At 43.6% G+C, this 20,710-nt stretch overlaps 1 protein-coding gene and 1 long non-coding RNA gene across 5 annotated transcripts in view; one reads left to right on the top strand and one right to left on the bottom strand.

Moving 5' to 3' along the window:
• Nucleotides 1–20,710, bottom strand: part of LOC138761575 (partitioning defective 3 homolog B-like) — a 1,428,627-nt gene that overhangs the window by 1,294,488 nt on the left and 113,429 nt on the right. For all 4 annotated transcript variants that reach the window (XM_069933904.1, XM_069933905.1, XM_069933906.1 and 1 more), the window contains exon 2: nucleotides 332–433. In XM_069933904.1, coding sequence (XP_069790005.1) covers nucleotides 332–433 — 102 coding nt within the window. The remainder of the gene's footprint in view (nucleotides 1–331; nucleotides 434–20,710) is intronic.
• LOC138761576 (uncharacterized) overlaps nucleotides 1–20,710 on the top strand; it is a 114,729-nt gene that overhangs the window by 75,690 nt on the left and 18,329 nt on the right. The gene's annotated exons all lie outside the window — the stretch shown is intronic.

Below are 20,710 nucleotides of genomic sequence, written 5' to 3'. Positions count from 1 at the left end.
TTTTTTGAAAATGTAAAAACATGGAGGGTATCGAGTTCTTTGTTCACCCTTCACATATTGAAACTGAGAGAAGTTCACATTAGAAGAGTTGCCAGTTTTGGATGGTGAGAACCTTTATTAAAGTTTGATCATGTTGTGACTTTTCTTTGAACCCAATAAGCCCCTTTACAATATTTTCATAATTCTGTTTCCCTCTTTTTTTGTTTACATGTGATTTTTTTTCAGTAAAGAGTCAAATGCAACACCTTTATCTTCATTAGAGAAAAGATTGACATATTTGTTCTGGTTTATGATCGTTACAATAAAAGAGATGACCAAACTGAAACCTTACCTTATCTTTGTCTTCTACTACATCAATCAGTATGTCATCTGGATCAAGTATCCCTCCATCGGTATATTCCAAATGATGAATTTTAATTGAATATCCAGGATCCTGTAAAGAGAGAGTACAATCTTGATCATATAATGATGAACAGTGGAAGTTTCAGAATGCCAAGTGGAAACTCTGTCCCTTTTTTCACTGGCCCTTTGTCCCAGGAATTAACAGGGAATTAATTAGTTAAGGATCCAGCGCAAAAGGAAAACAACCAGCACGCTGGCGCCAAATGATGTCAAATCATGCCAGGGATTGTTGGCCTCCTCCCCAACTTGTGCTCATTAATCCAGAGGAAAAAGGGCAACTTCCATCCATTCCATTTGTAAGTAGACTCTCCAATCACCAGGGCTGAGTATGTTCAGTGGAAAAGCAGTCAGTGTCCCGGTTAAAGGTGCCCCAGTGGAAACAGCACAAAGGGCTTCCATGACACTGCGCGGCCAATTAAAAAAGTTATTGATGCTGGTTCAAAACTCTGGATCTCCCTCCTAACACCACTCTGAGAGCACCTTAACCATGTGGAAGGCAACAACCCAGGTTGCCTCACCAACTATCTCAAGTAGTAAATCACAAAAATCTGCTGCAAAGGTAAAGATTCAGAACCGATGTTTCGGGCTTGAGCCCATCATCAAGGTATGGTAGAATGCTGGCAGGAGTCTGAACAAAAAGGTTGGGGGGGTGGGGTGTGGTGGCAAAGGCAGGAGATGATAGGTAGAGAGAGGAGGGAGGGAACAGCAGCAATGGGAGGAGGAGGGATGGCTGGATGGGTAAGGGAGAAGGAAGAAGGGAGGGGAGAATTGGAAAGACTGGCAATGAGGGGGAGGGGACTGCTGTCTCAAGGTGTGCACTTTCTTTCTCTCTCTATTGACAGTTGTGCCAAAAATGTATTTTAAAATTAAGACCGGCTTGATGAAAGAAGTTGTTCTATTCTCACATTTCATAGGTTTTGTACATAATTTCACATTTGACACATCAGCAAAATGTTCAACAAAGTGAAAAATGTAAATAAACATTTTTTTTTATTTTCAATTTTCATTTGGGAAATGTGTTATATTGAAAAAATGGAGGAATCTCCCACCCCCCCATCCCCCCCACCCCCCACCCCCCCCCCCCCATCCTCACTAAGGAGGATGCATTGAGAGCATCCTGTGCAACTGCATCTCCTTCTGGTTTAGAAGCTGCACCTCCTCAGACCACAAGACCCTGCAGAGGATGGTGAAGTCAGTGGAAAGGATCATTAGGGGCTCTCTTCCTACCATGAAGGACATCTAAAACACTCGACGCAGGTGAAAGGCAATAAGCAATGTCAAGGACTCCACACACCCCTCAAGTAAACTGTTCACCCTTCTGCCATCTGCTAAGAGGTACTGCAGCACTTGGGCCCTTCCCTCCAGATTGGGCAATAGTTTTTTTTCCCCCTAGGCCATCAGACTCCTGAATTCACAGAACACAAGTGCATAGATTACCTTGGTTCCGAGGACTCAAATTGCATATGTCTTAATATTAATATTTTAATGTGTTTACCTTCTATTTTAACTTATATTTATGTCAATATACTCTGTGGTCCTAGAAAAACATTAGCTCATCTTTACCATGCGAGCATGGTATGAATAATAAAGGTGACTTGACTTGATGTATCTCTTCAAATAACAATGCAAATTGCCCAAAATAACTGCTCCAAAAACACTCACATCACCACCACCACTGAAGATTAAAGCAGCCTACCTACTTCAGATAACATGCAAGTATACTTCTTTCATACCATAAAAATTAAAAACAGCCATTTCAAACCCAATGCTAAGATAAAATAAACCACACCAGAGATTATCTTTTAAGTTGCTTGCTTGAATTAAAATGTTTAAAATTTCATACCAATGTATAACTAATGTTGAATCTTTCCAGACAAGCCCAACTTCTAAAAGACACATCCATCATCCTTAAAATAACATTTCCAAACAGACAATAAAACAATAGCGCCACATCAATTTTTTTCTCTGTTAATTCACCTTGGAGGCAATTTACTACATTAAAATGCTATTGAATTGCAAATAGTTGATTATGAGGTTGACGCAGAACAAATTTATTTACACATGTTGATCAAAAGAATTGATTTGGTACAAATTTTATTTTCTTGTTCCAAAAATATATTTTATTCATAGGATTTGCATATTTATATTTTTACATCACCATTCACAGTATTAAATATCTCATTTGGCAGCACAGTCTGATCAATCCAGGTTTAATTCTGATCTCTGACTCTGTGTGGAGTTTGTACCTTTTTCCTGCGACTGCATAGGTTTCCTCTGGGTGCTCTGGTTTTCTCCCACATCCCAAAGACATACAGGTTGGTCAGTTAATTGACTACTGGCCCAAGTGTATCTTCCAGTGGTAAAATATAAGGGGAGAGGACAGGAATTTTGTAAGAATCAGTTACTGAAAAAATGAGTGAGTAATGGGATTGCTCTGTGAACTAAAATAACTCAATGGGCCAAAAAGACCACCTTCTATGTTGAATTTAACTAATGATAAGTCATAGTATTGCATTTGTTCACAACATTTACATTATGTCAGTGAGATGTCAAATCTGTCTTTCATATCTATTCCATTTGAGTTGATAATCTTCCAGCTGATATTTGGGGTGTGCCCTTGAACAAGCCCATAGAGATTAGAGTCCTGCATAATGTACCACTATGTGGATGAACCTCAAAGACCACCCACATCTCTTTTCAGGCCTCTTGGCAAAGGCACTTTCCAGTGGAAGATGGATCCTGTAAATTATCATCTCATCCAAGTACCTTATGGATAGCACAGAGTGATGCTGAAATTCTAATTGCTTGTGAAAGATATGACAATAAGCACTCTTCTCAATACCACCCAAGCATGGTCTTAATGCTGGTGATTGAACATTAAAGTCAGAGCCATTACGCATTAAAAAAATACATACAACATCAAGCTTGCATTCATCACTTCAGCTGGCACCTTGTTCCACACTTTTACCACTCTCTGCGAGAATCCCCTGTAATGTTCCTGCTAAACATCTAACCCTTCACCTATATCCTCTAGCTCTTGTCTCACCTACCCTCAGTGGAAAAGAATCTGTCTGTTGTTACCCCTCATTTTTGAGTGAAACACGCAAGTCTGTATATGTGCTTTTAGTAAAAGCACATAAATGCTGGAGGAACTCAGACGGTCTTGCAGCGCCCCGAGGAGGTAAGGATAAAAATAACTGCCATTTTTGGCTTGAGTCTTTCTTCAAGGTAGGAGTAAAAAGCGGGCAGGCATCAGAAATAAAAGGCTGGGGAGAAAGGAAGGAAGGAAGAAAGGGCAGGGGAGGAGCACAGACCTACAGACAAATGGTGTGATTGGATATGTAGATAAGGGGACAGGAGAGAGGAAAGGTGAGAATTGTGTGGGATTAACTCTGCAAATAGAGTTGGGGGAAAGACATAGGGAAAAGAAAAATGGATTGAGAGGAAAGGAGACATAGGGATAGATTGGAGGGGGTACAGCTAACTGAAAGCACAGAAGTCAATGTTAAAGCCATCTGGTTGGAAGGTGCCCAGATGGAATATAAGGTGTTCCTCCATTTTGCCAGACCTTTCTCTTTCAATCTTTCTTATTGGTTTTTATAACAAAAAGAGTACCATGAAAAAAAGAGAATGAAACTGAAAATACAATATCACACACACACACACACACATATATATCAAGATAAAGCTTGATATAAATTCGGTTCCCCCCTCCACTTCACTGGATGAAGACAGAAAAGACACACACACAAAAAAATATATATATAGATATTTATAAAAAAAACATCTAAACTACTCTATTTAAAAAAAAACTAATCAAAAAAAATCATCTGAGCAGCTTCACCTGAGGGTTACATATAAAACAAAGTTAGACTTTAGCTCATCTGGAAGAGTGAGTACATCTAATCACATTAAAAGCATTTATATCAAATGAAAATAAGATATAAAAAGTCACCAGGTATCTTCATATTTCACCCATGAATCAAATACATGATAGACCTTTCTCATAATGGGGCAGACAGAACCTCAATTCTTGTTGGTGGACCGTGGGCAAATCCAAACACCAAGTATCATTGCACATAGAACCTGTATCCATCCCCAAGCGAGGTATGAGGAGTGCAGGAGAGCAAGCTTTCTCCATCCCGATTTGGTAAGACAAGAACATGGGTTAAGAGCGAAAGATGAAATGTTTACAGTGGGGGGAGTTTCTTCACTCAGAGAGTGGTGAGAGTATGGAACGAGCGACAAGTGATGAACATGGGCTTAATTTCAACTTTGGATATTGGATCAGTAAATGAATGGTAGAGGTCTGGAAGGCTCTGGTCTAGGTGCAGGTCACTGGGACAAGGCAGAGCAATAGTTCAGCACAGACTTGATGGTCTGAAGGTCCAATTTCTATGCTGTATTATTCAATGATCAAAAGAGCACCCACTGCTGCTCAAAATCACATTGCTGGGTAGGCCCAAAATTGAATTGTGCCTCTGAAAACTGCAGGTTTCCTATTGAGCTACAGCAATACAAAGTCCCATGAACAACAATCTGATCAGTATAAGATTTAGCAGTTTTGACCAAGCTATAATTGTTTGCTAAAGCATCTACATTCAGTTTGGAATCATTCATTACCTACCGTCTTCCAACTCTCCCCATCGTCAGACGTATGCCGCAGGAGAGAATGGAAAACAATGGAATTCTGCGTCAAGGCTTGAGAAAAATATTCACCAAATCATGAGTGGATTGATATGGTTATGAACAGGAAGCACCCAACGACAGAGAGAGAGGGAGTCAGGATAGTAAGGCACATGATTGGAGCAACAGCTGTGCTGGATTCCCATCAGAAAGCCAGTGTCATTTTCAAATTAAATTTTAAATTTCATTTGCTTGTTATGTCCATGCTACTGTTAAGAGTCAAATGCTACAAATATGATTAATTCCATTACCATTTTCTGTGCCAACACAAATGCTAGAGAAACACCTCAGATGAGAGAGAATCCATGGAAGGCAAAGCTGGGCTTTGATTCCCTGCTTTCTGTGGAGGTTTTTTTTGTGTGGCTAAAAAAAATGACAGCATTTTGCAAGCTGCCTGTGCAACCTCAGCTTTTCATTGTATCTCTGTGCACTTGGCAACGAACAATTCAATTCAATCTTATATTCTGCCTAGGAGGCCAAACCATGATTCAATTCAATATGCCATTTACACCATGCAGCACTCTTTCTAAACTGTGCTCAGACGGTTAGACCAATGCTTTTTCAAGCTCAGACATCTGTGGATTTTCCCAGTGACAGGAGCAGGAAAAGGGGTGAAAAACAAGTAGGACACACACCTCAGCAGGAATCAGAATAAATCCATAATAAGATTTTACATGTATTTTAAAATTCAGCTGAAGGTGTAGCACAACCAGTTTATTTTCTTTTCCCTTTCAACCGGGATTGCTCAGAGCAAGCCACATTGGTAAGAGAAGGTGTTTTGTTTTTAAATCATCACTATGGCAACATATCGCTCAGCACACTGGTTCGCAATCCCTCACAGACTAATTGGTAACTGTCTTGCCGTGATTCAGCTTCCATTTTGGCTACTAACAGATCTATGCTTCCAAATTGCTGATTACCTATAAAAAGATCTTTACCAATTGCCACAGTTTCCTGACAATTGTTTTTGCAGATGGTTCAATTAGTATTCAAGTGGATGAGAACTAAAGGGAGATGTTAGATCAAAATTGCTCTGGACTATCATAAGCTGCTTTCAGGTGCTCGGATGCAGATAATGCGCCGGCAGACACGGCTGGGGGAGTGCAGCTGGGACATTCAGGTGGTCGTGGATTTTCACTTTCTGTCACCCAAAGGAGAGCCGCATCCGAGCGAACGCCGGCTCTTGTAGACTGTGGCCGTAGTCCCACTGCTGCTTTCAGGTGCAACGGGGAATTCTCTGAGCTGGAGAATATACCTACAGGAGGAGGGTTAGGTAAATGCTCCTCCTGGCCGGGTTCTCCACTTTCAGGTGGCCACCCGACAGCCACATTGGGGTAGAATAGGCAGCTTTATAGTTGGGAATGCTGGCCACTTGAAAGTGGCTATGGACAACAATTACTGTGTTAAATATCAGCCTCCAAATTTGAAAGAAAGGACATAAGGGAAAACACAATGGCAGTGGTGCCAGAGCTGCTGTAATGGCAGTGGTGCCAGAGCCACTGTAATGGCAGAGGTGCCAGAGCTGCTGTAATGGCAGTGGTGTCAGAGCCACTGTAATGGCAGAGGTGCCAGAGCTGCTGTAATGGCAGTGGTGTCAGAGCTGCTGTAATGGCAGTGGTGTCAGAGCCGCTGTAATGGCAGTGGTGCCAGAACTGCTGTAATGGCAGTGGTGCCAGAGCTGCTGTAATGGCAGTGGTGCCAGAGCTGCTGTAATGGCAGTGGTGTCAGAGCCACTGTAATGGCAGAGGTGCCAGAGCCACTGTAATGGCAGTGGTGCCAGAGCTGCTGTAATGGCAGTGGTGCCAGAGCTGCTGTAATGGCAGTGGTGTCAGAGCCACTGTAATGGCAGTGGTGCCAGAGCTGCTGTAATGGCAGTGGTGCCAGAGCTGCTGTAATGGCAGTGGTGTCAGAGCCACTGTAATGGCAGTGGTGTCAGAGCTGCTGTAATGGCAGTGGTGTCAGAGCCGCTGTAATGGCAGTGGTGCCAGAACTGCTGTAATGGCAGTGGTGCCAGAGCTGCTGTAATGGCAGTGGTGTCAGAGCCACTGTAATGGCAGAGGTGCCAGAGCCACTGTAATGGCAGTGGTGCCAGAGCTGCTGTAATGGCAGTGGTGCCAGAGCTGCTGTAATGGCAGTGGTGTCAGAGCCACTGTAATGGCAGAGGTGCCAGAGCCACTGTAATGGCAGTGGTGCCAGAGCTGCTGTAATGGCAGTGGTGCCAGAGCTGCTGTAATGGCAGTGGTGTCAGAGCCACTGTAATGGCAGTGGTGCCAGAGCTGCTGTAATGGCAGTGGTGTCAGAGCCACTGTAATGGCAGAGGTGCCAGAGCTGCTGTAATGGCAGTGGTGCCAGAGCCACTGTAATGGCAGTGGTGCCAGAGCTGCTGTAATGGCAGTGGTGCCAGAGCTGCTGTAATGGCAGTGGTGCCAGAGCTGCTGTAATGGCAGTGGTGTCAGAGCTGCTGTAATGGCAGTGGTGTCAGAGCCGCTGTAATGGCAGTGGTGCCAGAGCTGCTGTAATGGCAGTGGTGCCAGAGCTGCTGTAATGGCAGTGGTGTCAGAGCCACTGTAATGGCAGAGGTGCCAGAGCCGCTGTAATGGCAGTGGTGCCAGAGCTGCTGTAATGGCAGTGGTGCCAGAGCTGCTGTAATGGCAGTGGTGCCAGAGCTGCTGTAATGGCAGTGGTGTCAGAGCCACTGTAATGGCAGAGGTGCCAGAGCCGCTGTAATGGCAGTGGTGTCAGAGCCACTGTAATGGCAGTGGTGCCAGAGCTGCTGTAATGGCAGTGGTGTCAGAGCCACTGTAATGGCAGAGGTGCCAGAGCTGCTGTAATGGCAGTGGTGCCAGAGCCACTGTAATGGCAGTGGTGCCAGAGCTGCTGTAATGGCAGTGGTGTCAGAGCCGCTGTAATGGCAGTGGTGCTGCTGGTGTGGACCTGGGGAGAGTGGGGAGCAAAGATATAGTTCTCCCCAACATGATTCTTGTGCCCAATCCAACTGACATTGGCTTGGTACAGGCACTAAAACCCTACAAACTCAGGGACTGAGCCCAAGATGGTGGCACCTGTGTTTGGCCACAGCCCCGAGACAGCATCAGCAACAAGCAAAACACACCCCAGCACACACACCGTCCACCCCCCTGTTGAGAAGGGGAAGCAGGGGAGACTATCCTAAGGCAGTGATTATGGTGGCAGACCCGCAAGGGCTCTGTGGCTGAAACACACACACACACACACACAGAGGCAGCGAGGTGCAGGCGACTTTCAGGCGAGGAACCCACAAAAGCTTGTGGGCTGTTGGCAACTTGAGGTCAAAGGAATCACACCAAGCTGCAGGCTACTGGAGACTGGCAAATGAGAACTAGGTACTGAAACCAGAAGTCAAGAGGATGCTGAGAGCAAGGTGGGCTCACGAAGGGTCCTGGGTGCTGAAGGTTTCCTCATCATGCTGGAGATTTGAATCTGGGCTTGAGTTGCCAATAGTTTGAACTGAACTTGCCTCTTGTGCGACTGCAGAGGCTGCAGGAGCGCTGGAGGCAAATCCACAGACGTTCAGTGACGATGGTGGAGACTCTTTTTTGTTTCTCTTTCTCTGACTGTTAGGGGCACCAGGCAATGCTAATGGTCATAGTGAATATTTGTCTGTCTTATGGAAGGCTAAAGGCAACTTCATGTACTATCATATTTCTCTTTTACTGCATGACAATAAATAGTATCTGATATGAAGAACTGGCAAAGACAAGGGAAAAGATTTACTCAGATGATGTCAGAACCAGGATATTATGTCTAATCAGAAATGATTGAACAAAACAGAAGCTCTTTTCTTTGAAGTAAGATTGAGAAATTTCCAAAACTGTTCAACTTTTGACTTTGTACCAGTATTTCTCAATTTTTTAATGGCATATTAAGACATTTGGCTGATAGTCCATGTATTCACATCAGTTCCACATAAGATACAGACTTTTTTTTTCTGATTACCAAATTACTGAACAAAAGATCACTTGCCAGCTTCTTCCCCTCTACCATCAGATTTCTAAGTGGACAATGAACTACTTCTTCTCTTCTTGCGTTCTAATCTATTTATTTTTAATAGTGTATTGATGGAAATGTAACTTAAAAGCAATTTTTGTACCTCTAATGCACAATACTGCTACCACAAAACAACAAACTGCACGAAACATGTTCATGACAATAAGCCTGATGACGGTTGTTGGAAGCTGCTGCCACAGCTGTGCACATGGAAATACAGTCCTCCCAGTGGTCACCAAAGTTATCTAAAGAGCAAACAACACTTAAATTGAAAGAGCAGTTTGCTGGAGAGCTGGCAGGTACAGTTGATCACTGGAAAAATTGGAGATCAGCTTTTTATCCAACAGCTGGCACGAGTTGTGCTTCAAGCCAGGCACAAGTACATGGGAGTAGATATCATCTGCAGTCAAGTTAAAACTGTGCAATATACAGGGTAAAGAGTTCACATTATTTTGCATCAAACATTTTTACATTGAGTAATTTCATGGATCATCATTATTCAAGGTTTGTGTCAATCTTAATGAACATCTCAAACCCTTGATGAGCTTTACCGAACCTGGATGAGTTCAGGACAGCCCAGAGGAAGATTCTCATGAAGGTTTAATCTTGTGGCACGGTTAGTCTCGTGGCTAGTACAATGCTGTAACAGCACCAGTGTCTATGTGGGTTTTCTCCCACCTTCAAAACATACTGGGGTTGTTGGTTAAGTGGGGTGTTTGGGTAGCTTGAGTGAAAGGGCCTGTTACAAATTTTACAACCAGTTGAACAGCAATCCCTTCCAGTGCGGACTTTCTGTGCAAGAGTTGGTTGATACAGTCCATGCAGACTTTGCCCATTCTCTCTGTGGCCACCTGGATTTTTTTTCCCTCCAGATGCTTAGGTTCTTGAGTTGATATACAGGTTGTTGCGTCAACCAGCCACTATATATTACCACTGGTATGCAAACAAGTGATAGAATCTTGGGGAGGACAGGGGATAAAAATGGGATTAATATACAATGTAAATTGCGGTTGGTTGATGGACAGCCCTGACTTGGTGGACCAAAGAGCCTGCTTCTGTGCTGTATATTTCCAAGACTCAACCATGTTTGAATATCATCTTGGGGTGGACCAGGTTTTAGAAGCTCCAAGAGAAACACGAAAGTCTGCAGACACAGTGATTGAAGTAAAGACACAGTGCTGGAGAAACTTAGCAGGTCATATGGTGTACTTTATACACCAAAGATAACGATACATAACCAACATTTCAGGCTTGAACCCTTCCTCGGGTTATGAACAAAATGTAGTCAGGCGCCTGAATAAAATGGAAGGGGAAGGGGCTGGGAAAGGAGGACAGTCTCACAACCAAGAGGAAATTGGTGGATAAGGGAAGGAGGGGAGAAGGCTCTGTGAATGGAGAAGGAAGGGGTGGAGAGCTGGAGGAAAAGAGACATGGGAATAAGAAAGAGAGGGAGAATGGGGAAGGGTCTAGCAGAAACCAGAGAAGTCGATGTTCATGCCATCTGGTTGGAGAGTGCCAACATGTGGTTCCTTCAATTTATGGTGGCCTTGATTTGATACCATGACAGACATGTTAGTGAAGGAGAGGGGCACAGAATTAAAATGATTAGGCACAGGGTTGCAGACAGAGTGACTGTGCTCAATGAAGCAATCACCCAAACTGTCTCCAATCTCTCCCATATGGATAAGGCAACAATGGGAGCACCGGATGCATTAGATGATTCGCTCAGAATCACAAGTGCTGCTTCACTTGGGAGAACTGTTTGGGGCCCCGAATGGTGGTGAGGAAGGAGGCATGATTGCAAGTATGGCAATTCCTGCGGTCGCAAAGAATGGTGTCATGGGTGTGATTTAATGAGAAGGGATGAGTGGTTGAGGGTGTCAAGGAGGAAGCAGACCCAAAGGAAGGCAGAGAAGGGAGGAGTGGGGAAGCTCTGTCTGATGGTGGGATCGTGTTGTAGGTGACAAAAATTGAGGACGGTAACATGTTAGATGCGAAGGCTAGTGGAGTGGTAGGTAGGATAGAGAGAATGCTGTTCTTGTTGCGTCTAGAGCCAGATGTGCAAGAAATGGAGGAGATATTGGTAAGGGCTGAGTTGATAGTGGAATTTGGATGTCATGAGTTGATTTATATATAATTACATTTAAAACAGGAAGGACATTCAATCTTATTTTTAAACCGAGTTTGGCAGAGATCATTCTACAACCTGTTGCAACACTCTGACAATAGAAGTTAATTCTATCTTTGTTCAACAGCATTTCCCAGCAAAGAGCATTCAGACAGCAACCAGGTAGACTCTGGAGAAAAGAATTTGCAGTGTCAGACATTCGAAACCCCGCAGGATGTTTATTGGCCCAACTTACATGCACAAAGACTGGTCATTTAGAATAGGGTAACCAGAAAAATCAGGGCCCTTTAGAAAATATAGAGGGGAAACCAAAGTGTGGCAGTATCCTGATTCCATTCTGTCACTCTGGCTCCATATTTATAAATCCTTCATCCATCAAAAATGTATTAATCTCAATTTCCATTGATCGGCAGCTTTATGGGGAGGACAGAGTTGCAGATTTACATGACCTTTTAAACATCATCTCAACATTCTTTTTCACAGCCTGCTTGTAATTTAGGATAAGGCTGCTCCTTCTACATTCCCACACCCAGAGAATCTGTCACTCTTTTAACCATTGTAAACATCTCAATTAAAATCACCCTTTAATCCTTTTTTCTCAGGTGAATAGAAGTCTAATCCTGGGATCTGATGTATTTTAACCTCTTCAGCTCTGGCACCATGCTAGTTAGTGGAGCAACACTGCAAGGCATAGTGCTTAGAATACAGAACAAGCACCATTTAGTGTTGAACCTCAGGTTTGTAGAGCTGCAATTTAACTTCTGCTCATTAGCCACAATCCCCTTTGAGAGCAGGCTCACTATTCTTTTTGATTCCTTCATTATATTAGAGATGATATTACAGAGATTCTGCAGAGATTTTCCCAACAAGAAAGGTTTTGTTGCAGATTACAGATAGGCTGAATGCTGGAGCTTCATGGCATGACGGTTTTAAAACAACGACTTGCAATTTTTTCATGAATCTCAGAAAGTTAGTTTGCAGTTACAACAGGAACGCAAAAGGCAAATTGGCCTTCGTTGAGAAAGGGATTAAATTCAAGGGCAGAGAATTTCTGCTGCAATTCCTGTACAGGCTGCACCTGGAGTACTACATGCAGTCTTGAGGCACTTTCAGGAGGCCAAAATACCCCGATGTAAAGCCGCATATTCTACCCCTATGTGGCTGTCGGGAGGCCATTTGAAAGAGCAGGAGGCGCCTCAGAGGCGCACTTTCCAACCCATCTCCAAGAGGGATAATCGCCAAAACGCTGAAGTCCCCCTAGGCAACTGAATGCAGCCGCCTGAAAGCGACTGCAAAGGGGATGACGATCAGCTGGCGAACGCCAACAGCCCCCCTCCCCGCTGCCGCTGCCCCCAGCGCAGGATGTCAGGGCAGGGGCAGCAGGCACGGGACCGGCTGCCCCAACCCTGACATCCTGAAGGGACAGGAACCAGAGTGCGCTCCGAGGCGCCTCCCGTGCAGCTGTCCCTTTCAGGTGGCCAGTGCTGCGCTTTTAGCACTGCCACCTGAATGACCAGTCCTCAGGCTTGAATCCATTTCTCCAGGTGCATTCTTGGCAGAGAATGCACCTGAAAGCGGCTTTGGCCTCCTTACTTGAGAAGGGATATACTGCTTTGGATGTGGTGCAGAGGAGATTCACTGGAAATGAGGATGTTAGTTTAAGAGGAGATATTTGCTAACCTGGAACTAATTGGAAGTTAGAAGGATAAGGGAGTTTGTTACAGAAACAGATAACATTGCAATAGGAATAGATAAAAGCAGGGATGTTGTCTCCACTGGCAGGTGATACTAAAATGAAGGGACAGAGCCTCAAGTTTCAGAGGAGTAAGACAGAGAAGAGCAGGAACTACCTCTCCCAGGAAGTAATAAATCATGGAAGCAGTGGAGCCTGTCTCACTGAATGTATTCAAGATGCAGATATTTGATTTTAGAATAATAGGGCTATTAAGGGTGATGGACAACCAGCAGATAAGAGGAGCTGAGTCCACAGACAGATCAGCCATGATCTTATTGAATGGCAGAGCAGTTTGACTGCCCCATTTGGGGTGGGGGGGGGGTGGTAACCACAGTCATATTTCTTATGTTCTTAAAGGTTTAAACTATGAAATAACCAAAGACTCATTGTAGTCCTCTTCATAGTTACAAAACTGGATGCTCCATTCTGTTAACAAAAGTACATGCTTTTGTTGACTATTGTTCAAACAAGGTATTCCTAAAATATGCTTAGCGTCTTCAGTTTTAATACAATTCAAAGGAATTTGAAAGTAGAAAGAGAAATTCATTCACACAATAAACATAAAAATAGCATGTTTAATAGCATGGGCTTTAAATGGCATGGTTTCAGAGGAAATGGGGTTGGCTGTACTAGGCTGAATTTGACCCTCATCCAACAAGTACAGCCATTTTACACATCCTCATAATGCCTCAGCAACATTGGAAAAATCCTTGGCAAAAGTTTTGCTCTCTGTTACACTTCTTTTCCAGTGTTAAACACATCTCACCATTCGAGCAACAGGCAAAATTAAGCTGCTCTGAGCATTTTAACTAACCTCACTGGTCTGACAACGTGGTATTGCCAGCCCCATTTCCCCAGAAACCATGCCCGTTAAAGGGCCAACACTCCATCTGCTTTCTTTGTCCTTTTTTAGATCTGTGACTTCCTGCAGTATCAAACACAGGTACCTAGTTTTGGCCAATTGGAGTCAAGGTCACAGTTACCCTCAGCGTTCTCACTTCAGGATTATTCCATGCTTAATATCTCAGAATCAGAATTTATTATCATGAACATATAAAAAAATTGTTTTGCAGCAGGATTACAGTTCAAATATTGCTATAAATTAAATTTTAAAAATCAGTGCAAGAAAATAGAATAAAGTGTCTGTGGTTCACTGTCCATTCAGAAATCTGCTGGCAGAGGGGAAGCAGCTGTCCCTGTGCCGCTGGGTGTTCATCTTCAGCCTCCATTCCAATGGTAGCAGTGAAAGAGGGCATGACCTGGGTGGTGAGGGTCCTTGAGGAGAGACGATGCTTTCTTAAGACACTGCCTCTTGTAGATGTTCTCGATGGGTAAGACTGATGCCCATGATGGCACTGGACAAGTTCACAACTCTCTGAAGCCTTTTCCTGTCCTGTGCACTGGCACGTTCATACCAGACAGTGATGCAAGAAGTAAATCACGAAAATCTGTAGACATCATGGTTGAAGTAAAAACACAAAATGCTAGAGAAACTCAGCTGGTCAAACAGTAGCAAAGGTAAAAAATACATCACCTACGTTTCGAGCTTGAGTTCTTCAAAGTATGAGCGAATGTTGACAGGCGTCTGGACAAAAAGATGGGGGGAAGGGGGGGTGACAAAGGCAGGAGATGATGGGTGGAGAAGGGAAGGAGGGGCAGCAATGATCAGGGGGAGGAGGGATGGCTGGGTGGGTATAGGGGAGAACTAGAAAGACTGGGAAGGGGAAAGAAAAGACAAGCAAGTTTAGCAGAAAGCAGAGAAGTCAGTGTTAATGCCATCTGGCTGGAGAGTGCCCAGATGGGAAAATAAGGTGTTGTTCCTTCAATCTGTGGGTGGTCAGGGTGGGAGAGTACATAAGGCCATGAACAGACATGTGAGTATGGGAGGTCTCTGTTGTGGCAGACGGAATAGATGTGCTGAACAAAGCGATCTCCCAATCTGTGATCGGTCTCTCCGATGTAGCGAAGGCCACCAGATGCAGTAAATCAGTCCTCTGGATATACAAGTCCTTCACTTGAAAGGCCTGTTTGGGGCCCTGGACCACGGTGAGGGAGGAGATCTGGATGCAAGGGTTGCACCTTTGGTGGCCACAGGGGAAGGTGCTGGGATGGGAGCAACAGGTGGGGAGGGATGAGTGCATGAAGGAATCACAGAAGGAGCAGTCCCTATGGAAGGCAAAGAGGGGAAGAGAAGGGAAAATGTGTCTGGTGGTAGGATCCTGCAGTAAATGCTGGAAATTCCGGCAGATAATGTGTTGGATGCAGTGGCTGGTGGGGTGGAAGGTGAGGATAAGGGGGATTCTATGTTTGTTGCATCTGGGGGCAGAGGGGGACAGGGCAAATGAGCGGGAAATGGAGGAGATGTGGGTAAGGATTGAGTTGATAGTGGTGAAGGGGAAGCCACATTTGTGGAAGAAGGGAAGCATTTTCGGAAGATCTGGACTGGAAGGTCTCATCTTGGGAACAGATGCAATGGAGAAATTGCAGTGGACAGGGTGCGAGGAAGTGAAGTCCAGGTAGTTGTGGTAGTTGGTGAGTTTGTACTATATGTTGGTGGAAAGTTTGTCTACCGAGCTGGAGACAGAGAGATCCAGGAAGAGGAGAGTGTTGTTGGAGATGGACCAGGTAAGTATGAGATCGGGGTGGAAGTTGGCCATGAAGTGGATAAAGTTAACAAGCTCATTACGGGAGCATGAGGCAGCCTCGATGTAGTCATCAATATACCAGAGGAAGAGTTGAAAAGTCCACAAAGAGGCACGATTAATTGGGATCAATGCTGAACTTGTAATATATCAGTCAAACCTGATTGATGGACAAATCAGTTTTACTGTGACGTTGCACTGATTACTGTAAGCTTCAAAGAACAGTGTTAAGATTCTTGTTCTCCATGTGACTTTCAAACAGCATTAGAGCGATTCACAATGCTGTTCTTATAACAAAAGTACTGAAGCCAATGTTTGCTTATAACCTTCATAGATATGGCAGCTTAAAGTCAGCAACAAAGTGTATACACTCATGAGAGTAATAGATTGGATGAACACAAAGTCTTTTGTCCAGAGTTGGGAAATCAGTAACCAGAGGAGATAGTTTTAAGGTTAGCAGAGAGAGATTTAACAGGAACCAGAGGAGTCTTTTTTTTTAATTTTTTACACACACAGACGGTGGTAGATGTATGGAACAAGCTGTCAGAGGTGGTTGAGGTAGAATAGAAGGGCTTGGAGGGTTAGGGTTAGAGGGATGTGGGCCAAATGTAGGCAGGTGGGACTAGTGCAAGTGAAACATTTTGATTGGCATGGGCAAGTTGGGCCAAAGGGTTAATTTCCACACTCTTTGACTGTAAGATAAAGTTAACAGTCAGTCTTTTTTACAGCAGTTTGATGAAATGTACAATAACGTGGCCAGTCTAATCAAAGCACATGGTGAGATCACTTGCTGAAATAAGAGGAAATGCACGACATACATTTCAACAGTCAGTTGCTGTTTGAAAGTATGGAATCCTTTTAAGTTTCCTGGGCCTCATCACCTTAATATCCAGTGAATGAAGGATAAAATGCACATGAGGTAACAGGAAATACAAAGCCCTTCAGTGGAATGGCTCTGCCCTTCCTAGATCATGACGTGCCGAAGCTCACCAAAATAGAATGCCATCTAAATCACCAATACCACCCAAGCAACAACAGTAGCAACAAGATAAAAACAATCTGCCACATTGGTGCTGAGTCTTAACTGACTGGGAGGCAGCATCGAATAACGTCCTTAGTATCAGCTATTGCTCGATGGTGATAGTATACTTTCCTGAATACTCAAGAAAAATCCAATTCCTCAGAATTAATACAAATTTATGCTGATATTTTAATAGTCTAGGTACTTTCTTAAGCAAGAAATTTCAAACCAACACCCTTTTGCTCTCTCAAACAGTTGTCAACCATGCCATAGCTCTATTTCACAGAAGACCAGCACATTAAAGTATTGTATAACTACTATTTGTGGAACTGAGCGAAGCACAAATTATTCTCTCCATTTCCTGAATCACAACACCTGAAAAGCTTATCCTAAACCTCACTGAGATTTGGAAGGTCCTGAAGGGGAAATGGAAAAGATTCCGTAGTCATATCTCCCCTTTTTTGAAAAGTTCTGGCATATAATGGGCTGAAAAATGGCAGATGGAATTTAATGCAGAGAAGTGTGAGGTGTTGCATTTTAGAAGGACAAACTAAGAAAGGACATATGAGGTCGAACAAAGGAACCTGAAAATACAGATATATAATTCCTTGAAAGCGGTGTCACAAGTGGATAGGGTTGTAAAAAGAGCTTTTGGTATATTGGCCTTCAGAAATCAAAACAATAAGTAAAGAAGTTGGGATGTTATGGTAAGACATTGGTGAGGCCAAATTTGGAGTATCATGTGCAGTTTTGGTCACCAAACTACAGGAAAAATATCAATAAGATAGAAAGAATGCAGAGATTTAAATTTAAATTTAAATTCAATTTATTGTCATAATAAAACAGGCAGATTCATCATCAGCAGAAATCGCTCGAAGCACCTTTTACAGTCAGAGAAAGAAAAGCAAAAGAGACTCCCTCCAGAGTCACCGAGTGTCCATAGATTCAGCTCCAGAGATTCCACAGCCTCCAAAGTCACCAAGAGTCCAGTCAAAGCCATTGGCAAACCGAGCTCCAGATCCAAACCTCTGGCACGGTCAGGAACCCTCCAGCACTCTCCTGCATCCCAGTTCCAATACCTAATTCCCCTTCCGCCAGTTTTGAGCCATCTCCAGCAGTCCACAGCCCAAATGCAAGTCTCCCATCAGCAGTCTCCAGCAGCCTATAGCCTCCATGGGTTCCTCGCCTCAAATTAACAACAGCCTACAGCATGCATTGGTTTTCAGCCACAGAGCCCCCTCACTGGTTCACCGTCCCATGGGAATGGATAGTTAGACCCCGCAGGAGTGCTGTATCTCTGCTTCTTGCTCCCCATGGATCCACACCAGCATTAGTACTGCTGTTATAGTAGTTTCAGCAGCGCCATTTTCAATTTAGACATACAGCGCGGTAACAGGCCATTTTGGCCCACTAGTCTGTGCTGCCCAATTTACACCCAATTAACCAAAACCCCCCTGTACGTTTTGATCAGTGGGAGGAAACAGGAGCCCCTGAGGAAAACCCACGCAGACATGGGGAGAATGTGCAAACTCCTTACAAACACCACGGAATTTGAACCCTGGTCTAAATCACTGGTGCTGTAGACATTGCACTAACCGCTATGCCAACTATCCTGCCCTAGGATGTTGTCCGAACATCAGGAAGCAAATTACAGGGAAAGGTTAAATATGTTAAGACTTTGTTCTCTAGAGCGTAGAAAAATGAAGGGAGATTTGATAGAGGTAGTTAAAATTATGAGGGGGATAGATAGGGTAAATATAGATAGGCTTTTTCCTCTGAGGGTAGGTGAAATACAAACCAGAGGACGTGGGTTAAGAGCGTAAGGGGAAAAGTTTAGGAGGAACAAGAGGGGGAACCTCTTCACACAGAGAGTGGTAGGAATGTGGAATGAGCTGCCAGCTGAGGTGATAAATTTGGGCTCAATTTTAGCATTTAAGAAGAATTTGGACAGGTACATAGATGGGAGAGGTATAGAGGGCTATGGACTGGGTGGAGGTCAGTGAGACGAGGCAAAAGAAAATGGTTCAGAGCAGACTAGAAAGGCTGAAGGGGCCTGTTTCTGTGCTGCAGTGTCCGATGGTTCAACAAAATGCGTCACTCCTAATTATAGTGTTGCTCTTAACTATCACCAAACGTAAATTACTTTGCAACAGGAAGATGCCAAAAAATAACAAGCCAAATTTCACAGGATAGAAAACCTCATTTAGCTCTTTTACACAAAAAAATAATTAGCATACTTACCTCCAGTCTGTCCCAATGTGATTTTTTTTTTTTTTTTTTAAAAACACAGGGGCACTTTTAGGGCACTTTTACATAGCCTTCCTGTGGTGTGGAGTTTATCGGAGGTGGGGGTATGTCCCATTCATTAGGCCTGTTTCTTACAGAGTGGCTGCCATCAATTTACACTGCAGCCAATCCATAAAAATGAGTAGGTAGGGGTATGAGTGCAAAAATTATGGGATGGAATTTGCATTTTTACACTGACGCCAGAGCAGAAATTTTCTGCCGCTCAGTGGGTGTATAAAAGTGCCTATTAACCTGGATAAAGTCTGATGTGAGAGGAAAAGTGAAGTGGTAGATATCATCCAGTTCCATCATAAGCGTATTGAGAAAATTTCCATCGCAATCACACCTTGAACACAACTTCTTCTCACTGCTGCCTTCAGGCATGAAGTCTGGTATCGCCAAATTGAATAGCTTTTATTCAACAGCCATCAGGCTCTTGAACCTCTCCATACTATCCTAACCCCAACCATCAATGAGGATTATCAAAAGATCTGTCTGCACTACTAAAATTTACTTTTTCCTTGCATGAAACTGCTTCTGTGAATACTTATTGATCCATCCATGCATATTTATTATCCGTTTTTCCATCCTGACAAAATGTGGTCATTTAATATATATTAATTTGCACACTTATGTGGATCTAGCAAGTATCATTTTCAGTGCATGTGTTTGTTGTACTTATGTGTATCACAATAAACACCCATCATCATCAGTCATCACAAAAATATCTTTAATAATTAAAGAACAATAATATTTTCTTTAACCAAACCATTTCAACCCTTCAGAATGTTCAGATGCTATTTGAAAGGTGAAGATTTCTTAACTCAAGGCTGAAATTCTCCTTCAAATGCGGCCAAATTCTGCAGAATGTTTTTCAAGGAACATCATTTCATGGGTTATTGCTTCATGACCGTTCTACATAGCATAGGTACATACATATCTCCCCTTCCTTCTGGAAAATAACAAAATAAGCCTCTGCATTAGACTTTTGCGCTGGACCTGGCTTGTCACTTTGAATTGCCAGCTACAATCTCTGAAAGCTGACACTATGACTGTCTGGGAGAAAGAGAGTCAATTTCAGCCAATGAAGTCTGAACACAAATCCAAACTCAGACCACTTTATGTTGGGTCCTGTTCCCAGGGTGTCCTCTGACAAATGGCAAGGCAGAGGGTATGTATTTTGCCCTGAAACTGAATTTAACATGTTCGGAATATCTGTGATGGGGAGGGAGGGTGAACATAAGGAAAAGGATGCGACGAAAGGGGAAGGGAGTGCCATGGGTTGGGAAGAAGAACCAGGAGGTAGATCAGACCTCCCCACATGGCTGCATACTGACCTCGTGTTTTCTTGTATATATGCTTGCAAGGCAGTTGACCATACAGCCCACCTATTTCATGCCACCTCAAAGCAATCCCATTCATACCATCTCACACCCCCTTCTTTCCCCCCCCCACCTCTTCGCACTATTAACACACATCCAATACCTTTCCCACCCATCTATAGCCAGGGGAAATTCAGAAGCCTCATTCCATCCAAGAATCACCCTCCCAAGGTGCATGAGTCTCCTCAGTCTATCTACTCCTTCTGTTTCAACAGTGAAAGTTTGCAGTCACAAAACAATCTAATTCCCAGTGCTGCAATCAGAACAGGAAACTTCTCCGAAAACTGTGGGCTGTCTGCCAGATTAGTTGCTCTTGGTCACATTGACAAATAACAGATTGTGAAATGATGCTGGCAATTTTTCAGTAAATTTCTTTCCTCACAATCGACACAGTTAGTGGGG

Source organism: Narcine bancroftii, chromosome 4, assembly GCF_036971445.1.
Source record: "Narcine bancroftii isolate sNarBan1 chromosome 4, sNarBan1.hap1, whole genome shotgun sequence".
Taxonomy (NCBI): Eukaryota; Metazoa; Chordata; class Chondrichthyes; order Torpediniformes; family Narcinidae; genus Narcine; species Narcine bancroftii.
This window is presented reverse-complemented; position numbering and strand designations above follow the sequence as displayed.